Source organism: Psammomys obesus, unplaced genomic scaffold (assembly GCF_907164565.1).
Source record: "Psammomys obesus unplaced genomic scaffold, mPsaObe1.curated_primary_1811, whole genome shotgun sequence".
NCBI lineage: Eukaryota > Metazoa > Chordata > Mammalia > Rodentia > Muridae > Psammomys > Psammomys obesus.
Window position 1 is genome coordinate 16,455,986 of NW_026592118.1, and position 21,624 is coordinate 16,477,609.

Here is a 21,624-nt window from a genome sequence, read left to right on the forward strand (position 1 = left end):
TTCGTTTTGGAAATTACTTTTACAAGCTGCAAAGACCCTTCATACCAGGCTTTCCACCATATTGGCTTGTCCGACGACTATCCGTCGTCTGATGGCAATTAAAGCAGGTAGTGCTCAGGTGATGGAGGGTGGGGTTGTGTGTGGCCAGGAAGTGAGGGACGTACCTCCTCCTCCACTCTTACTTACTGACTACAAGTGCAGCGGGGCGAGTCTTACTTGCTTTGGAACTTACGGAAGTGTCAGACTATGGGAAGGGTTGAAGCCTCACTCACACAAAGCATGTTCATGACAAATTGCCTTTAGACATTTTTGCCTTCTAACATGTGCGGCTACAAGCAGGACCAATGGACAGCGGACTGAAGCTCATGTGTTTTGTTTTGCTTGTTTGTTTTTGTTTTTACAGTTTTACTACAGGGTCAATCGTTGACCTGTGGAGGTAACCTGGGAACATGAGGGGGAATCTGTAGGTAGGTAGTGTAATAAAAGCATTAGCAATACAAGGCGAAAGTAAACCAAAGAAAAGGGAGATCAAATAAGGAAAGATAAATAGAAAGGAATGCCAAAGGACTCGTGTTCTTTAATGAAAATAGTTATCATAATGCTTTTAATATTAGAGATTCATTCTAATTTGAGAAATATAGGACAAAAACTTCGTCAAAGTGCAAATGAAGTAATGAAGAAGTTTTAAAATAAGACAATAAAATAGGTAAAACAGAACATTGCTAAGAGAGCATCTACCCATCTCCACGTGTCTGGGACGACAGGAAAGCCTCAGGAAGGAACTGCAGCGTTGCCAATCTCGATTAAACAGATTATGGGTTTTTTTTTCTTACTATAAAACTCATATTTTAGAGAGAAACCAATTAAGATCTACGAGCTAACCTGCAAAATTCTGACTTACCGCAAACTGTTCCCTAGGATACAATTTTTAAAACCTTTTTTTCCCCTACTACTGAAAATGTACAGAAATATGACTTGATCACAGAAATGGCAGTAAAATGGCATCACACCCATGAATTCACTAGGGTTCTAACTCATCCTGCAGTAGGCAGGAAATGGTGCTGCTAATTCTGTAGGTGGATGCCAAGGGCGAGCCAGGGAAACGTCATGGGCAAACAGTTCTGAATGTTTCAAAGAAACCCTTTAACCCCTGTCTAGATATGTCAAGAACGATTTATTTACAACACTTTAGATCAATTAAAAGATATAATCTTGTCTCAGTTTCCGCTTGCTCCGTGCAGTTTGTTGTTGTTGTTTTTTTCTTTCTTTCTTTTTTTTTTTTTTTTTTTTTTTTGTTAAGGCGATATTCCAGTTTGTGATTGATTGCTCTGAACTTGTTCAGTTTCTTGATATAAAGTTTGGATGACATCCAAATCCTTCATGCAGTGGGGGGAACTTTTTTTTTTCTTTCTCTTTTTAAAACTAAAGCTACACTGCACTGTCTCTCTGTGATGTTTGCGTGGTTTTGGTTCTTCCGTAGCTGCCGAAAGCTCCCGCCGCGGAACCGGGGGTGGAGTGGGGTGGGGGGATGCTTCAGGATCAGTTCAGGTCCGCGCGCACCCCGCGCCCTGCCGCCCACCGCGCGTCGCAGGCCGGTGCTCCCGGGGCCTCGGCGCCTCGTGTGGGATCTATGCGTGTGACCGTGGAAATAAATTAAAACGCCGCGGGACGGGACCCAGGAAGAACAGCCTGCGTGGAGGCGGCTGGCGGGGTCCCCCACTCCCCACACCGCCTCGGGCCTCATCTGCCCGCGGCCGAGGCGCCGGGCTGCAGGGCGCCGGGCAGCTTGTCGGAGCCCGGCACCTTCCAGGGCCCCGGCGCCACCGCCGCCTTGCGCGCCGGGCCGCCCCCCGTGGGCCGCGGGGCGCCTCGGGACCCCGAGCGCACGCCCACCCTGGCCTCGGCCCCGGGGCCCTCGCGCCGGCCGCGCAGCGCCCCCTGCCCGTCGGCCGCCTCCGAGGCGGGCCTGCCGGCCTCGGGCCGCCCCCGGCCGCCGGGCGCCTCCTCCAGCCTGGGCCTGGCGCTGCGCTGCGGGCTGACCGAGCGCTCCCTCTGCTCCCCCAGGCGCTGCTTCTTCTGGCCGCCGGCCGCGAGCTCCTTTGGTTTCCTAACGTCGTGTTCCCTTTGGATCTCCCAAGTTGGGTCTGGGCCTGTCTGGTGGGAGGGGTCGGAGGGTGGGGCTGGATGTGATGGAGAGAATGGAGAGAAGATGTCTTCGAGGGACACGCCTACTTCCGGCAGGCCTGGGGCGGCGGCAGCGGCAGCACTCCAGGCGTGGGGTTCGTCTGCGGGCGGCAAAGCACAGGCGTTAGGGCGTGCCGCGTCCCCGCCTCCAGCCGGTCCCCCTGCGCCCCCCGCCCCGCCTCCAGGGACCCGGGCTGCCAGCCCCGGTGGCTGCTCTCAAGGGCCCCGCCTCACCCCGCACTGCCAAACGGGCAGCCAGCGCGCCCAGGGGATCTGTTTCCCGCCCGACCCTGGGCCTCCGTGGCTCAAGAGTTCAAAGCACAGCTCGGGCCTGTTCCCTTTGCTTCTGTCTGCTCTAACTTCTGGTGTCACGCCTAGCCTGGCCGCTGATTCTGCGATGCTTAAATCAGTGGTTCTCGCGGACTTCAGGTGGTTATGAAAATACAGATGGCCCGGTGACCCAGGCCAGCAGATCCCAGCAGTAAAAGGGTGCTTCTCTGGGTTTTTAGCAGGCACCCAGGCTATTCTGAGGAGGTGGCTTAACAGCCAAGATAAAAGAAAGCCCTCTTCAAAGGAGTTGGGCGAGTGATTTTCTCAACCATTAGGTGTCGCCCAAAGCATAATTCTCAGCTGTTGGCCTGATCATCTTGGGATCTGGATTGATTCATCTAAGAGCTATCATTGCTCTCTTGCCCTAAAAAGAAAATCATTGTTTTTTATTTATTATTATTATTATTTTTTTTTTTTTTGGTAATTTTAACATGGACGTCTCCTAGACTAAGATAAACGGGACTGTTGCTAGACTGTTTAGCTTCACCATCTTTGGAGGATTTACTCTTGTTTACTTCCAGAAATGATTTAAAACAACTGACAAAACATAGAAATAAATGAAGAAATGACATAAAACAAAACACTGGCCAGAAGCCGAGTTGTGGATAAATGTGTTAGGAATTCAAGATGAGGTAGTTATGACCACGAACAATTAACAGTGTGCTTGAATTTCCTTACCCTAAGGCAAAATAAAGCAGGGAAATTCAATACAGGAAGCCTTGATATTCGTGAGGAGTATGTCTCCTGATCTTCGAAAATCCTCAAGTTTTGTAATACCAGTCCAGAAGGTAATTTTCTCTAAGGAATTGGTATATGAGTGGGGACAAAGGAGCCACGTTCATACTGAATTCTGGGTGACTGGTGATTCTTCTCCGCTAGTAGCTAAGAGGTCCCCGCCCACTCCCCATCAGCCTTAAGGCTGTGATTGCATTTCTGGCCTCTGTACCAGGGGTCACAGGTGATCTTGGGTGTGTCCCGTCCACGAATACCAGGACTCTGCTCTGTTTTAAAGTTGAGAATTTTTATACAGTACTTCTGATGGCGACTTAGATGAGGAGAAAAACAGGACAGTGGAGTTGCTGTCTTCCCCAAAAATCCTGGCCGCCTTTAAAATATCAAATTAGTTGTAAAAAAAAAAAAAAAAAATTGGTCATCCCGGGATCCCGGGACAGTGCTATCTTCCTTCGCTCCATAAACTGATGTCCATGAATCTTTCACACAGTAAACCAAGTATCTTTGGTTACCTTAGGAATCATCTGCAGTTAGTGGATTTGCTCAGTGAGAACTGAAATATGTCCTATTGTGGGCTACAGATAAAAATCAAAATAATGTAGGACAGAAAGTGGCAACTTGCCAGCACTGAAAAACATTGCCTTAAACAGTTAAACACATCATTTCAAAAGACCCAGGGTAGTTTGTGCAACAGTAATTTCTGACCAGGTCCCAGCTAACGATATTTTGCATGTTAATAGCCCTTTTCCTCACCATTACATCACATATGGTCGAGTCAATTAGCTGCCCTTAAATTACCTCTGAGACACAGAGAGAACGTTAATATTGTTTATACAATTTACTGAAGGAGGAGTTGAAGCAGAGAGGAGGTAAGTAGCTTTGACAAGAATTATGGAATGGCCACGCAAGAGTAACATTTTGAGTTTCCTTACCCTTTCTTACTGACTGAGAAAGATTCCCAGCCTATTGCCATGCAAATAAGATCAAAATACGTGAGACATATCTTAGTGGTCATCCTGTCTAAAAGGCACAGACCCCCATTGGCAAGCAAGTACTTATCACTTGTTCCTCCATATCTTTTTTTTTTTTTTCTTTTTAGTTACATTTTGTTAACTCTGTGTCCCAGCTGTATCCCGCTCCCTCATTCCCTCCCCAACCCTACACTCCCTCCCTGGTCTCCTCCCTGCCCCTTTCCAAGTCCCCTGATAGGGGAGGACCTCCTCCCCTTTCATCTGACCCTGTTTTATCAGGTATCTTCAGGGCTGGCTGCAAAGTCCTCCTCTGTGGCCTAACAGACTGCTCCTCCCCTGGGTTGGGGGGGTGTCAAACAGCCTGCCCTTGGTTCCTCCATATCTTATCAGCCATCTATGTAGCATAGGTCGGTCCATGAAAGGATTAGCTTACACCTGGAAGTAGTCGGCATGAGTTGGCCTGGGATAATTTCTGAAGCCTTATAATTGGTTCTCCTCCTCTTTCCTATCTCCTTATGATAAACTAGAAGACAAATTTATTTACAAGCACAAATCTTACTATAAGGAGGTTTTCAAGAGATTTTTAGTAGGTGATTAAATACTTAACTGATGGAGACACTAAGAATTTCTGTGTTCTAAGCTACCATTACAATATTAATCTGAAACTAAAGTTAACTTTGCATAAAGTAAAACTATTTCAGAGGTAAAAATCCACATACGTGTGTGTGTGTGTGTGTGTGTGTGTGTATGTTTAAGTATGGACATGCAGAAGAGCTTGTGGCACTTCATTAAGGCACCTCAGTGGGCAGCTGCTCCATTTATACATCTTGTCCTGTCACCTACTGCATCAGGTGAAATAATAAGGGGACAGCAAGAACACTTCTCTAATCTTTTAAAGTCTAACGTTCATGATAGAGTGAAAGAATTACTCAAATTTAGTTCTCATTCCTTTGGGCCATGTCCTGGAGACCTTTGCTTTCCCTTCTTCATTCTTTTCTTTTTTGTACCTGGCTGAGGCGTGTGATCGTGGCCCCGGCACAGGCTAGGGTGTGCGATTATCTAGATTATGAAGTGGTTGAGGAAGCTGTACCTTCTCTGAGATGTTCCAACAGTAAATAGGATGCAGAGATGCATCCTACAAAATTGAAATCATCCACAACTGGGGTGCTAGGATTTCTGCAGCTCCTCTGTCCAAACAACGCCCCCGGCATAGTGGCTAAAACCAAATTTACCTCATTAGTGTTTCCTCTCCAGCCCCCAGCCAGTGATACTTTTGTGTCAAATCCGGAGGATTCCTCTGAGTAGTCACCTTGATATACCACAGCGGAGGATTGCCATTAACAAACTGGACTCAGAGCTTCATGACACCCTCACCTCCCGTTCTTCACCCTAGCCATCTTTTCCCTGACCTCGTCAGGGTTTTCGTCTTAGGTGGTTTTCCCTCACCACAGCCTCTCCAGGGTGTCCCTTTATTTGTAAAGTTCCCCAGTGTTCTTGTTGAGCTCTGCGCTACTCAATGTCTCTATGCTGCTTTAGTCACCTGCCTTCTTGATAGCTCTCCCTGAAAATGCATTGCTACCTTCAATGTCTCAACTAAAAGCTCGAAGTCTCTCCCCTGCTATTCCCAATTCCTCCCCATTGTCTCACCATGGTGGGCGGTATTGTCATCACATGGTGTTACCCTAGATTCCTTCCTTTCTCTTAGGTCACAAATATGGGGCATCTGTTTTCTTACCAGTCCTATCTTCAGACATGCACAATCGACTTCCTTCACTTTCACTTTCGCCACTGTAATTCAAGACACAGGGCAGTCCTTAAAAGGACGCAGCTAATATAGGATGATCAAGACACCCACACTTCAAAGGAGGCCACATGTGGACATCTTTTCCTGGCGGAGACTATAGAAGTTCTAAGTTTCAAAAATCAATTTCAGCACTGTTCAGAGAAGTGTAGTGAATAGTGAACCACCACCAGCCACCACCTGTCTGTGGCAGGGATTGGCTCGACATGAGGAAGCTAGTTTGGTTTCAGCCAGTGGGTGGAGGGACATTGTTTTCGAGGAGCTGCAGAAATCGCTGTCTCCTGAGCTACTGCCATAAGCCATTCTTCTCTCCCGCTTCCAGGCGGGAGTACTGCCAGAGAAGTCTCCACACAGCGTCTGGGAAAATATCTTTGATAAACAAGTTGGATCATGCCAATTGTTTAAACCTTCAGTGGATTTTTCACTTCTTTTAGATTAAAACTCAAAATTATTAGCATGGTCTACAAAAGCCTGCAGGGTCTGGGTCCTGGCGTTTTCACCAGCTTCTCCATTCACTCGTCCTCCTCCCCACTCCTCCACCCAAATTGCTCTCTGCTCAGTTCTTTAAATGCAGTAGGCTCACTCTGGGAAGCTATGCTCAGCTTCCCTGCTTGTGCGGAAGGCTCTCCTAGTTGCTCATGTGGGAGGGGTCTCCTTCGCCCTTCAGGGCTCTGGAATGTTATTCCAGAGAACTCCAATACATACAAGAAGACAGTGACTACACTGATCTTGTTTATCACAGTGGACTTAAAAAACCAGCACAGTGCTTGACACACACACACACACACACACACACACACACACACACACGCACACACACAAAAAAAAAACCCAAAAAAACAAAAAAAAACGAGTGCTTGGTGAATATTTGATAAGTGAATGAAAATCTGTTCCACAAATAGAAATGGGAGGCCTGGAACCAAGTCCCACTTGGAAAAACACTTGAGGGCAAAAGATTCACATTTAAAATCTAATCTGTCAAGAGTGACTTTGTGTCTGTGACTTGTATCTGTTTTGAGAGGGAAGATGGTGGTGAATTGAGAATGTCAGAAAATGGGTCTGAGGGGGAGAATGATGAAGGAAGAGGGAAGTAAGCATCAGAGAGCATTCTGGGAACAGTTCCCTGCTTTCCTAGTGGCTGATCAGGATGGAGAGGGGCAGATGGAAGCTCCGGGCAAGGGCAGATCAGTTCTCTTGAAAATCTACAGAAGCCCTTTCCTCATTAATCCTACCAACTGCTGGAAAGGCTTCATCCCTGTGGCCACTGACCACTGTGTGGCCACTGACCACTGTGCTGTGGAATGTTCTGATGAAGCTACAGTTAAAATAGATTCCAAATGTCTTAAACTATGTTGTGGGAGAAATGATCCTCTTCTTAACTTAGGATCACATTTCTTACTTTTCCTACTTTCATTTCCTTCAAGCTCTTATCTCTTCTAGAACACACACTGATCAATGCCCAAGTATACATTCTGATACGTAATACAGATTATGCACACACAGTTATTTTTGACTTAAAGGATATATGGTCTCTTATATTACCTTGTAGGAGCTCGGCAACATTAACAAATTAAATTCCACTTTACATGCTGAGATTGGGAAAAGAATCTCCTTGGGCTGGTGAGATGGTTAGGCAGGGAAAGGTATCTGCTATGTATACCTGGAGACCTGAGTTCAATTCTTGGACCCCATGGAAAGATGGAAGAAGAGAATCAACTCTACAAAGTTGCCTTGTGAGCTCCATAGGCACTCACACATAGGCACACACACATGCACATACACACATGAAAACTTCCTTGTAAACCTCTTATATACAGGGTCTGTATTTCAACATCTTGTTTTACGAACTATCACCAAAACAATAGCAACCCAGGATCTGACCTGCTGGGAATACAGTGCCTGTTGCAGTAAATCAGTATCTATTTTTTTTCAGATGGCTTTTAACTTCAGTAAAAAAAAAAAAAAAAAAATTCAGTGGTAGGACACTTGACTGCTAGACAGGGAGAGTTGATATTAGCCTTTGCTGAGGATTAAGGTGGGAGGAGCTCTCAAAAGGGACCCGAGATTGTGGCAGGAGAAAGAGAGCCTGCCTTCTACTCCTACTTCACCAGAGATAGCTACCAGGCCTGTAGCTTGGCCTCACTGTTGGCCAGTTTCTAAATTCCTGGGTTGCTACATTGCTCTTTCCCCTTGGCACACAGCTCAGGCACAGGGCAGTCCGAGTGCCTGCCTTTTAGATCATGATGTTCAATTTAAGAACATAATAGCAGCAGTATTTCTGCTTGGTACCACGACTAACACCACTAACTGTGCTTGCTGAGGGATGAGGCACACTGACCAAGGTGCCAGACACCGTGAACTGCACTCACATACAAACTGACACTTTTCACAGAGAGTGGACCTGAGGCACGAAGGGCAGGAGACTAGTGAAAGGCTGCACAGCCAAGCCAGTAGGTGGTGGAGAAGGGTGCTGAATGGCTCCCTTACCATGTTCTTGCTCAATGCCTCTGCTATCTCTGGTTGTTATTGAGAAATGGGGGCTCATCTGTTCTTCTGGAGCGTTGAACAGAGACTTTGCTTGGGAAGTGGCTGTCTGAAGCTGATTTTTGCTTTTCCTAATGGAGACTCTGAAATGTCATTTATCTGAACATTGGACTCAGGCAGACAGTCATTAGGGTGAGAGCACTGAGCTGTGAAAATGCTGGAACTATGGGCAGGATTCAACAGACAATAAACTTAGATCTTTTGGAGGCAGGGGTAATGCTATATATTTGAAGCTATTCTTGCCACTCCCTGGGCCAGGACTGAGTTGAAAATACTCTTGTTAGATATTAGGAACACTGAGTTTGACACACAAATTCTCAAATTCTCTTACATCTAACTGGTTAAAATTGTCCTGCAAAGTGATGCAATACACTTTTCCTCTACAGATGCCTGGGCTTAGAGAATACTGATGTGACTGTATTGGAAACCGTTTGCTTCTAATTTAGAATATCAGAGAAAATAGAAATACAGTTAAGATCAAAGATCATCAATACAGAACCATTTGGTTAAAAAAAAAAAGCTTTGCAGTGATTGTGTTCAAAACATATAGGTTCATTTGTATCTGTTTAACAATCACTTTTTTGTAACAAAATATAAATAGGAAAATGTATGTATGTCAATTTCCGGAACAGATTAATTACTCTGTTGTATTTCTGCTTTCTAAAGCACCATTTACAGTCAGGAGCTATTGTTACTGTCTCTTAGACTTTCACTGTCAGAAGGTGTAAACTAGGTGTTATAACATTGTAACTTTTAAAGTGGCGCTACTTGCTTACTGAGGCATAACGTTCATGCTCATTTTGAAAGCATGAATCAAGGCACCATTTCAGCAACTCCCAAAGAGAAAGGCAATTCTTGGAGAGGGCCAGGGCGCCTAATGATGGAACTACTACCCAGTCACTGCTTTGTAGGAGCTGGTACTTGGCTGTTCATATCATGTGCATTACCTTGAAGTCCTCACAGCACTCCCGAGAAGTATGGTGCTGGAATCCCTCTCCCACTGGTTAGAGAACTAGAGTTTAAATAATTCAGAAGTTTGCCAGCACCTCTCAGCTAGTAAGTGAGGGAGGAGGGGGGCATGACTGTCATGCAGAGCCCAAGGCTAAACCTTGACTCTATTCTAATCTTTCTGAACAGAGCACGCAGAGATGCTTTCAATGCTACCAAAATGCAAACACAGACAAACAAACAAACTACCACCATCAACAAAAACCCTTAATCACTTGGTAAAGTAGCTTATGCCTGGAACTAGAGCACTTGGGAGGCTGAGGCAGGATTGCAGCAAGTTTGAAGCCAGTTTTGCAAGTTTTAGGCAGCATATAGCACAAAGAATGACTCTGACTTGAAAAAAAAATTCCCCTGAGGTAGTAGAAAAGTCATGACACACACACACACACACACACACACACACACACACACACACACACACAGTGTTAATAGAATGTCCCCTAAGCATTGGCTGGAAGTTAGGCTCCAGAGAAGGAAGGTGAAGTCAAAAAAGCATGGGGCAGCTCCTCAGGATTTGGGAGCTAGTTGAAAAAGTCACATTGTGGTGGGTAGAGAGCCCTGCCCTGCTTGTCTTCAGGAAGAGTCAGGTCAGCAACTTGTGGAGGTATGAACTGGCAAGCCTTGCCTCTGACTCTAGTTCTGTCTCATGAGAGAACTTGGCAAGTCACAAAGACATTCTCAGCCTCCATTTTTCTTGGCAACATGGAACAAAACCCCTTTTATTTTGTTCCCAGCTTGTGAAGATCAAATCAGGGATATAGTCCTTGATGTTCACACGTACACTGCCTAGCTATTAAAATGGTCATTCAAACCGAGATTTTTAAACTGAGGAAAAGGTGTGGGTTGACACTTTACCAAGATGGTGTATGGGTAGTGAATAAACCCAGAAAAAAAAAACATGGCCAATGCCATTAGTAGGAAAATGATAGCTAAGTTTTTAGGGGGAAGCCACGTCTGTCCCTACTCTTGTGGCTAGAATGGAGCAACAGCAACAGCACAGCTGAAAATATGACTGCTCAACCCTTCCTGGATTTCTAGTGCTAATGAATAGCTACTTAAGAGAGTAGTTTGGCAGTTGGCTAAAAACTGAACTTAGTTATCATCCAACTGATTTGTCTCAGTAGGATAAAAATTTACACTCACATAAAAACCTTTGTGTAGATTTTTTATTGTGACTTATATTTTTATGATGAATTTTACCGCCAATGAAACAGCACAGATGTCCACCAATAGATAAACACAGTGGCATTATTCAGTTGTGAAATGAAGCAAATTAATCATACACCCCAAAACACAAGTAGACCTCAAACGCATTAAGATTTGAAAAAAAAAAAAAAAAGCGCCTGATTCAGAAGGCGATAGAGTATGTAGCTGGCCCTATTTATCTGATCTTCTCGAATTGGCAAGCTCAGTAGTGGTTTCCAGGAGCTGTCTGTGGGAGGAGCTTGGCGGAGGCGAGACTAGGGTGACATTAGAGGTTGTAGAACTGTTCTGTATTTAGATCATGATCGTGATAACTGTTATTTTCTTGTTTTAAAGTAAGTGCTAAACATTATGTCTTTGACTATTTCATACACGTCCATCATGCATAATGGTTGGTACTTCCTCCCGACACTTTCATCCCCCTTTTACCTCTATCGACACCCCCTCCCACCCCTTCCCACCCTCATTTATAATTTTTTTCTTTTTGTTTGGTTACCTCTCAAATGTAAACAGGAGGATCTGTGTGATCACTGACCTGGGACTAGCCATTAGAGCCTAGTGGGGTCACTAGTGGATACTACACGTAAGACGTCCATGACTCCCCCTTTCCCTGAATCTGTCAGTAGGGAATACTTCAGCGATGGGATGGGCATCTCTAGTCTTCCCCTCTCCATCCAAGGCTGACCAACTCTGGATGGGACCATTCTTGTGCAGAGCCGGTACAGTCAGCCATAGTTGATGGGAGCTCATTATTGCGGTGGTGGAGGGAGACTAAGATGACTTTAGATGTTGTAGAGCTATTGTTTACTGTTGTTTTTGTGGCACTTTTCAGGTAGCTCAGTCTGGCCTTGAACTTGCCATGTAACTGAAGATGACACTGAACTCTTGATCCTTCTGCCTCTGCCTTCCTCGTGCTGGGATGTCAAGTCTGGCGGTGATAATATAATTTTACGTGGTTTAAAAAAACCTCACAGATATAAAAGAGGGTACATTTTCTTGCGTGTGAATTACATCCCAATTTTTTAAAAATGGGAAGAAATAGCCCCGAGGAGCTGTATGAAGGCAGGTGAAGGCCTCAGGTTGTACCATTTGCACACGTTTCTTCCGCTGCTTGGCTTAGAAACTTCCTTTCATGTCTTTCACCACAGACCAAGGTAAGCTTCAGCCCAAGAAACTGATGATAAATTCCAAGTTTACAGAGCTAGAAGATCTGAATCAAAAGGTTTTTACTTCAATCTTTAGAAGGTTCTTCTAATCTCAAAGCCTTTCAAGTATCATTTCCTTCATTATAGAAATATAGCCCTGTCGGAAGCAGCAGAGAGCTGAAAATTATCAATCCTGGGAACCTTTTTTTTTTTTTTTTGAGTGGGAGAACTGATGGTAACCAGTCATTGCTACATCCTGCCAAAGGTGGAAGCGGAAGTAACTCACAGGGTACACTCCCAACTCTTACTAAATTCACACCCATCTTCAAATAGTCTTCCTTAGAGGCATTTGGCTCCTCAGTGAATGTTCATGGACAGATTCAGGAGCAAGACGAAGGGTAAAACCCTTCTAGGGTAAAGCCCACACTGGATATGCAACCGGTGATTCTTTGCCAATATGTCCACAGGAGACAAAGAGTGTGCCCCTCTTTTAAATATGTTGGCTTGTTTGAAAAGGAAAAAAGTGGGAGTGGGAGTGAAGCCTTTTGTCTGGGGCCAGCCCATGCAATCTTGGTATCATATCTAAGCAAGGCTGTCCCAAAACAATTTAATTCTATAGCCAGCGCTGTTATTTATTTTCATTCTCTTTTTCTATGCATGTTTTACCTGCATGTATGCTTGTGTAACGTGTGTGTAGTGCCGAGGGAGGTCAGAAGAGGGCGTGTGGTTCCCTGGAACTGGACTTGCAGGCAGTTGTGTGCCTCCGTGTAAGAGCTCGGAATGGAACCTGGGTCTTCTGGAAGAGCAGCCAGCCTGTGATCTTCATTGCAGAGCCATCTCCTCAGTCCCAGCAGATTTACTTTTAAAAGCCTTTCTTTTTCTTCCTCACCCCTTGACCCAGAACCTCGCTTCTCTATTCGTCTTACTTTTTAAATTCAACAAATTCAGCCTCTACATTTTGTGTTATATTTTGTGCACTGAAAATGGACTCGCATTTCCATCTTCACGGGCCTTTCCACCATAGTGCAAGAGACAAGAACAAAACAAAACAAAACAAAAGCCAAATAACTGATGTGCAAATAGGTACTAATGGAAAGTCTGATACAAATAGGTGCAAAGAGGAAAGATAAAGTTTAGGCAATGGGAGTGTGGGTGCTGATTTAGATGGGGATGGGGGTGGGGTGGGGAAGGTGACATTAAGCAGGTACCTGAATAAGGAAAAGAAGCAGGTATGTGGTTATTCAGGCCACAGGCATTCTCTGCAAAGACGATGAGGAGACAAAGTTTGGTGTGCGCAAAGAACAACCAAGACTGGACAGCAGAGGAGGGGACAAGTGAAATCCCACTGGGCACTAGTAGTGGATTTCATTCCAAATGCACTGGAAACCACTGAACAGTTTCAGGCAGAGAAATGGCCTTTTAAAAGGCTAATGTGGCTTTTCTAATATCCCTTCATGATAAAAACATAACTAAGGGTATATGTGACAAGCCTTTAGCTAACATTATGCTGGAAGGGACAAAATGGAGAACCTTTCCTCTAAAATCCATAAGGAGAAAAGGGTGCCTATTCTTTCTACCTTTACTCAATATAGTGCTCAAAGTCTTAGGTAGCACAGCAAAATGAGAGGAAGAAGTAAGAAGGGTATAAGTAGGGGAGGGTGGCAGATTATCTGCATTTTCAGAACACCGGACCCCAAACTTAAAAGACACCAGAGATTCTACCAAAAGTCTCTCAGGTTTAAGAAGATAAAAGAAGCAGGTTTCAAAATCAACAAACAAAAATTAGTGGCTTTTCTAAACACATACAAACTTTCTGAGAAAGAAAACAGCAGAAAAACACCATTTACAGCTGGAATTTTGGCATATGAGGCTAATCTCAGAACTCAGGGGGCCAAGGAAAGAAGATTGATTGCCTGGAGTTTGGGGCTAGCCTGGCATGCATAGTGAGTTCCAGGACAACCTGGACTGTTGTGTAAAGTCCTGTCTCAAAAACCAAGAAACAAAATTTAAATCCTATTTATAACAGTTAAAATATATGTAGGAACTAGGCAGTGGCGACACATAACTTTAAATCCCAATACTCAGGAGGCAGACACAAGCAGATCTCTGTGAGTTCAAGGCCAGCCTGGTGTATAGAAGGATATGTAGGATAGCCAGGGCTACACAGAGAAACCCTGTCTTGAAAAAAAAAAGTAGGAATAAGCCTAATCAAGAGGGTAAAGGAATTCTATTATAAAACCTTAAAACACACAAAAATAAAAAAGTCAAGGATTGGCAGAATTAGCATTATATAAATGACTACATTAAAATCAATTTACATATTCAAGGAAATTCCCAATTAAAATTCCAATGGTATTCTTCATTAGTTTAGGAAAAAAAATACTAAAATTCTCAGGGAAGTATAAAAGATACTCAATAACCAAAGCAATCCTGAGCGAAAAGAACAATGCTGAAGGTATAATACTTTACAGAGCCACAGTAACAAAAGAGGATAGTTTTGGCCCAAAAATGGACATACAGACGAAAGAGTAGACTAGACGACCCAGAAATAAGCCAAAAATATACATGGTAGAAAAGACAGCATCTTCAACAAGTGGATAGCTACCCTCAGAAAAACAAAAGTAGAGCCTTGTCGCTCACTCTGGTGACTGCTTTCTCTGGCCTGCAGTGTTTTAGTTTCATGAGGTTCCATTTGCCTGTTGCTGGCCTTCCTTTCAGATCCACTGGAGTCTAACTCCAAATGGAATGAGTCTGAAGACCTGAGCCTCTGAAACTGCCAGAGGACTAAGTGGAGAAAAGACTTCAAGGCACAGGAAGAACTTTATAAGGAGGACTCAGAAAATTAAGACACTGCATAACCACGAAAATCAGTCACCAGAGTAAAACTACCAATTAATACATAACCAACTGAGTTTAACAGAGGGTTCTCAAAAACCAAACCAAACCAAACCCAAGTTACCAATAAATAAATGAAAAACAGTCTACATCTTTAGCCATCGGGAAAATGCTAAGATTCCATTTCACTCTAGTTAAGAAAACAAACAAATAAACAACAAAACAACAACAACAATAAAATAACAAATGCTGGCAAGGATGTGCATGGTGTGTGTGTGTGTGTGTGTCTGTGTGTGTGTGTATATGTGTGTGTGTGTGACATAGACTGTGCCATCAGGGGAGCTGGCATGGAATTGGTGAGGTGGAGTGTGTTCAAACCCCAGAAATCTCAGACTTGACACCTGCTAATGTTAAGAACCACTCCCTCCTTATTCTGAGCCCACATGCCCTGGCACACACAGCTAGGACCCTCTACTCCAGAGGTTCTCCAGGTGGTCCTAGAGCCCAGCACCTAGAATAACTCCCCATGCAAATGGAGCATCGCCAGCATCCTAGCCCCAGCCAGTGAAGTGCATTCACCCGGAAAACCCCTTCCCACTCCCCAAGGTTCATATAGTTCTTGTTCACCATGGAGTAAACACATGCATAAGTTGTGTCACTAAATATCTAAGAGTTGCTGTTTTACTAGGAGAGCTCTGCGCTAGGAGAGCTATAACGCCAAAATCCTCGGAGAAGTCTTTTTCACCCCCACCCCCAGCACTCCCAGCTGACCTGCCAACCCAGCTGTTCTGAGAGAGAGCAAGAGAGAGAGAGAGAGAGAGAGAGAGAGAGAGGAGTGGGGGCAGATACAGAAGAACAGAGAGATACAGAGACAGAAAGACAGAGAGATAGAGACAGAGAGAGGAGAGAGAAGGGGAGCGGAGGTAGAGAAAGAGGAACAGAGAGACACAGAGATATTTATTCAGCACAAAGTAAGATGAAATTATGTTATTTGTGGGGTCAAGGATGGAATTGGAAATCATTACGCTAAGCACAATAAACTAGACTTAGAAAAAACAAATATTGCACATTTTCTCTCATATGCAAAAATCTAGATTAAAAAATGACATGAAAGCAGAAAAGTGACTATGGGGGAGGGGACGGATAGCTAAAGAAGGGAGAGTGGGAGAGAAGACTGAGTAATAGGGGAAGAAAGACACATTTAGTAGTATCTTTTCTCTCATGCAGAATCTATCATCTGTCTATCCATCTGCCTGTCTGTCTATCTATCTACCTATCTGTCTGTCTATTAATCTATCTATCATTTATGAAGAGAGACTATTTGGGAAGAGGAAGGGCACAGGGGTGGGGGTGCAAGAAAGGCCAGTGGAGAGAAGCAAATACGATCAAAATACAATGCTACCTACGCATGTATAAAATAAGGCACTGTGTTCTACACTGACTGACATCAAGAAGGCCAGTGGCTGCTGCACGCAGAACAGATTGCAGATGGCATCGAACCTGATGAGGAAGCAGCTGTGGTAGCTCAGGCAGGAAATGCAGTGCTTGGACCTGGCTGGTGAAAAGAGACCAGATTCTCGGTATCTCTGTGAAACACACTTTGCAGACTTGCATGAGGCCCCGAGAGATGAGTTAGGCACACTTGGTGCCTTCAAGGGCTTAGGGTCCTGCTTCAGAGCCTGGGACTCCCGGAGGCAGGGATAGAGTGTGCAGTGTGGGAGGAGGGATTTATACGTGGGGTTCTAGGAAGGCTTGAGTTTGTTTGGAGGCACAGCCCACCAGACACAGAGAGTCGGGAGTGTGTTTCAGGAGTGGACTCAGAAGGCAGAGCTCACAGTATGCGGTGGATGTGAAAAGCAGCAAAGGCAGCAAAGACCAGGGAGCTTGGAAGGCAGGTGGGGACTGAGAAACTTTACCGAGACAGTGGAGAGCCAAAAGGCTTTTAAAGAGGAAACTAAGAAGGGTAAATTTTTCCTCTTTATCTAAAGAGGTGAGTCAATCCACTGATATGGACAAATAGATTGTCCTTCAATTAGAACTTAGTAAATGGGTGTTGTTTCTGTTCGAGCACCGTGTCATTTTGGATCCTTTTTGAGCAACGAATCTTTTTGTTTTATTGGTATAGGCAAGGAGAAGAACGATCTGTGTTTAGGTGGAGAAATGAGATTAATCTTGTAGTTAATTAAAATTGAGCATCTACGCCACTGCAGGCAGGGTACGAAGTCAGCACTCAAGAACTGGGCATGGGGAAGTGATGTCCTTGGCATTATGGGGCTTACTGTAAGAGGCAGACGAGGGTGAGTGGGATGGAGCACAGTGTATCACAAAAGGAAAGTTGAAAGAGAAAACACTGCAGAAGCATCTCATGCAGGGCTAACTTGAGGGGCTCCAGGAGGCCTCCCCCAGGAGACAACCTTAAGTGAAGGTTGGCTACAATTTTATCTAGCAGGAGAATCATCTCTCTCATCTTAATTAGCATCTCTGTTAAGTGGGTCCTTGCAAACAGCATGCAAAGAGATAAACCCACTCTCTCATTTTACACTAACATCAAGCTTTTCATCAACACTCCAGGGTGAGGTGTGGAGCGACGGGCGATGAAGCTGTGCTGGGCCTTCCTCATTTTGCAGAACGCAGAACTGTGAGGTGGGTCATGCAGGTGTCAGCGAATCACTAGAGGGCTGAAACCTTGGTCATCAAAACAAGTGTCAGATCATTGGCACGGAGGACCAAACAGAACTATTGATGAAGAAGTGATACCAAGTAGGAGTCATGGCCACAGGCTGGTGGGCTGCCCAGGTGAGCATTGCGTAGGGCAGGGCTGGAAACACTGGACACTCATAGGCAGTGGGGAATGAACCAGGGGTCCTAAGAGACACTTCAGATTTCAGCTCTTATGACAGTGGGCAACAGGACCGTAAAAATGATGGAGGATACAGATTGGAGGTCAGACAGGTTCACATCTATCTGGCGACACCATTCCAGAATCACCTATTTTCTTTATCCCTCTAGACAAGTGATCATAATGCCAGGTGGGTGGGGGGGGGTGTTGACGGAAAAGGCCTTGAGTCTGCCTGGCTTTAGAAAGAGGAGTTTTGTCTGTCTTCTGATGTAGCCTGTCAGAGAGTTTTTATACTGCCATATTGTTTGTGTGTACAGGTGTGTGTGTACGTGTAAGTATGTGTGAATATGTAACAGTGTATTTTAAGAAGTAGACCCTCGATCTTCATCACCACCTCCTCAGAGAAGCACACTCATCTCTCCTAGCTCTTATAAACTAGTTGTTCCCTGTTTTCTTTCCCCTTTTGTCATGTTTGCTGTAATTTACTTATGAACTCCTAAGATGCATCAGAAAGATGCATCTTACCACTTAAAGACGGCCTGAATGAAGAGCAGAGGTGGGAGCATCACAAGGTTAAGGCCAGCTTGCCTGACTCAGAGCTGACTCAGGCTGACACTGTTTCAAAACACAATGTGAAAAGCGAGCTGGGGCTGCAGCTGTGTGCTAGAGTACTTGAGCAGCATGACAAAACCTCGGGCCCAATCTCCTGTACCCCAGAGCCCAAAGCAAATGAATCAGCCAGAGACTGTTCATTCGTCTTTCTTCAAAGCTGGGCCGCAGCCGACATTAATAATTGAAAGACGAACCTGCACGTTTGAGGTTTATGTGTGTATTTCATGGATATGTATAGCTGCAGATGTGTATGTATCCATAGCTACAAGACATCATTTAGTGTTAGAAATCTCAGGATTAGCCAGACTTTATTATGGCACTATGTTATTAAATTTTTAAAAAAGTAAGGCTGTAATTACACTGCATAAGATTTGTGGGGAAAATTTTTTATAAGAATTTCTAAACTCTTGGTCCTCCAAGTGTCACCCTTTCAGCAGCATGCCCCGGGGCAGCTGCAGGAAATACAGATCCTCAGCTTCCACACTTTCACGCCACTGGCCTCCTGAGTGAGAATGCAGGTTTGAGCGCACGCCTCAGCAGTTCACTGGGCCGTGAAGATGGAAGGTGTTAGCTGTATCCTGAAAGCCATGGTAGTGGTCAGATTGCCCTGAGGGCAGGAGGGGATGGTTGAGTGGAAGCTGAGGAAAGAATGGACGGCTGGGACCAGTGTTCTGCAAGTGGAGAGTCGATGGAGAATGAGAAAGTCTAGCCTCCACTGCTTAGTTTTGGCTTCTAAACCCCAAAGAGAGCAGGTGGTTTTGTTTAGTGGGTTTCTGAACTCAGCGTAACACCTGCTTCGATAATGCAGCCAGCAGCACCACACGAAGACGTTCGGAGGATGGATTCCTCAGGATGGTGGAAACCAGGCCTTGACTCTCTCATCACTGGACAGTGGTACCCAGGCTACGTGCTTGCTTTCTAAGTTACACAAAGGATTCTAATATTCACATATGAGGTTAAAAATAAAACTTACATTAGTCAGTTAGCTACTGTCCTAACAAGCAACTCAGAGTCTATACATCCAGTCCGTACAATCCTGAGACTTTTCCAGCTGGGTCAGACACTGTAGCGAGTACCTACTTTGTCCTTTCCTTCCCGGCAACACCACAAGAAAGAGTGATGTGAACTCTGGGCGGGAGGCAGGGGGATCCCTAAAGCTTTGCTGATGAGTCTTAGGTTCAGTGAGAGGTTAAAGGCAGAGGGGGCTGGAGAAATGGTCCAGAGGTTGGGACTGTTTCCTGTCCCTGTCAAGGACCCAGGATCGGTTCCCTGCACCCTATCAGGCAGCTCACAACTACCTGTAATTCCAGTCCCACGGTATCTGATGCCCTCTACTGGTGTCCACGGGCTCTGGCATACATGTGTTACAGGTAAGCTAACATATAAACACATCAGTAAATCTTGCAAGATAAAACAACAGAGGAGAGGGTCCCAGGAAAGACGCCTGATACCGACTCCGCCTTCCACGTGCACACATGTCCTCTCCTTCCACCTGTGCATACAGTTCTCCACAGCTACATCTCCACCCACACAAAAAAAGAACTGACATGGGCCCTTCCCCAGAGAGTTAAAACACCCTGATCCCCGGCCCCAACCGAAGATCCTAAATTGCAGATTTAATTATTAACGGGGGAATAAAAAGTCATTCTAGCATGACTCTCTTAAGAAAACCATTTATTCAGATCCTCACATGCCAGTGTGGAGGGTTGGTGGAGGAGACAGAAGATGTTACCATTGGATTCCTGCCTTCCCTGCTTTCATGTACCCACAGCAAATGTCTTCCTGACTCGGTGAGAGCCAAGAGCCCTCTTTACTCACACTGCTGTGTGTTCTAGGTCAACGGAAGGACCAATTGCAAGAGAAGAATTCTGTTCTTTGTCAACTGGAAAATTAAAAACCCCCTTCTCTAGCCGTCCTTAGTCGCTGACCCTCGGCAGGCAGGCAGCATGGATAATCTTTCTTTTCCCTCCTTCCAGCGCTGTTATTTTGTGGCCCTTCGGAGCAGAAAGGAAAAAAAAAAAAACATTTTCTATTCATGCCTTCTGTTGAATGTACCTGGCACTTTGGTGCTAAACAGGCAATAAATCATAATAAATGGAAATGGTCGCCCATGGCATGATCTGATCGAGTCGTTTAAATGGCCACTTTATGTTGACAAAAGGCATGGTGATTATGGCAGAGGAATTCAAAGGTGCCGGAAACAAATGAACTAGAGAAATTGCCTGAGAAATGTGAGTGGTTTCCAAGGGCGATGGCCTCTGTTCATGGCTGCTCAGCCTCAAGACCCATGGGCCCCAGCGGATGAGTATCTAAGGCGCTGCTAATTCCCCTGCCTCGAACACTGCCCTGTTGCCTCAGCCTCAAACTGGCCATCTAAACCTGTGCTTCTGAGGGACAAGCCTCTCAGTGGCCTGTTGAGTCTGCTCTGCGCTCTGAGAGATTAATCCTCACAGGGGTGTGTGAGTAGAGGCGCTCAGAGGGCAGCTTCCAGGCCTCTTGCTGTTCTAACACAGGCCTGGCCAGGGAAGTCATAATCAACAACAATCGTGGATGCAAACAGACTGCTTCGGCTAGAGCGTTCTGGGGACACACTGTGATGCCCCACTGGGGCTGCTGAACGGGGGCTATTTTTGAATATGTTCTCCAAATGAACACGACGGGAGGAAAAGGCGCTTGTCCATGGGTCATGTTGTAAGCCTTTTCTGCTCTATGCTCAGAGCAGAGGATAAGTGAAGGAATGGGGTGAAAAGCAGCCACGTGACCCCTGCCGGCTTCCAGTCACACAGCTGTCCTTCGTTTTGCCCGTGTTGGCCATGTCACCTCTCCCGGTAGCATGCACCATGAATAGGTAAGAGAGGCTAACTCGGGGAGGCACTGGGGCTCTTTTGTTACCTTGTCTGTGCAGGGGTCCTAGATTAAATTTCAAGGCTTAGAATTAGGGTGTCTCTCTTGCACACACATGGTGGGCCACCAGCCGCCTGCAGACGGCTCATTGTTCTCCCTTGAGTCACAGACGGGTCCAGCGATGGCTCGGATGACTGCTTAGGGTGTGTTGGAGGGAGAGGAGAGAGAGGTGACTCAGACTGCTTTCAAGTTAGTCCCTTAGACGGTGTGTGCTTTCTGATGGAAAGACGAACCCACCCAGAACGCTGACTCAGAGACTTGCCGATCGCGGCGGCATGGTGACAGGCATTACTTATTTCTGCCAGGCCTGCGGTCTGCTTGCTCATCAGCCTGGCTCTTACCAACTCAGGAGGCTGGCACTTGGAGAGGGAGCTGGTGGGCTGAGATCAGAACCTACAGACCCCACAGCCTGCTGGTCCTTGGGGGAGCTCCCTTATTCATTTTTTTAAAGTAAGCTTTCTTATCCGCTCTCCCTCACTGCCAGCAACTACTCAGAGAGCTTTCTGGGGGGGGGGC

The 21,624-nt window shown here is 45.4% G+C and overlaps 1 protein-coding gene across 1 annotated transcript in view; it reads right to left on the bottom strand.

Annotated features, from left to right (window-relative positions):
- Positions 1 to 967: 967 nt before the first annotated feature.
- Magi2 (membrane associated guanylate kinase, WW and PDZ domain containing 2) overlaps positions 968 to 21,624 on the bottom strand; it is a 1,360,055-nt gene continuing 1,339,398 nt past the window's right edge. The window contains exon 27 of the mRNA XM_055612892.1: positions 968 to 2,285. Coding sequence (XP_055468867.1) covers positions 1,741 to 2,285 — 545 coding nt within the window. The 3' untranslated portion in view covers positions 968 to 1,740. The remainder of the gene's footprint in view (positions 2,286 to 21,624) is intronic.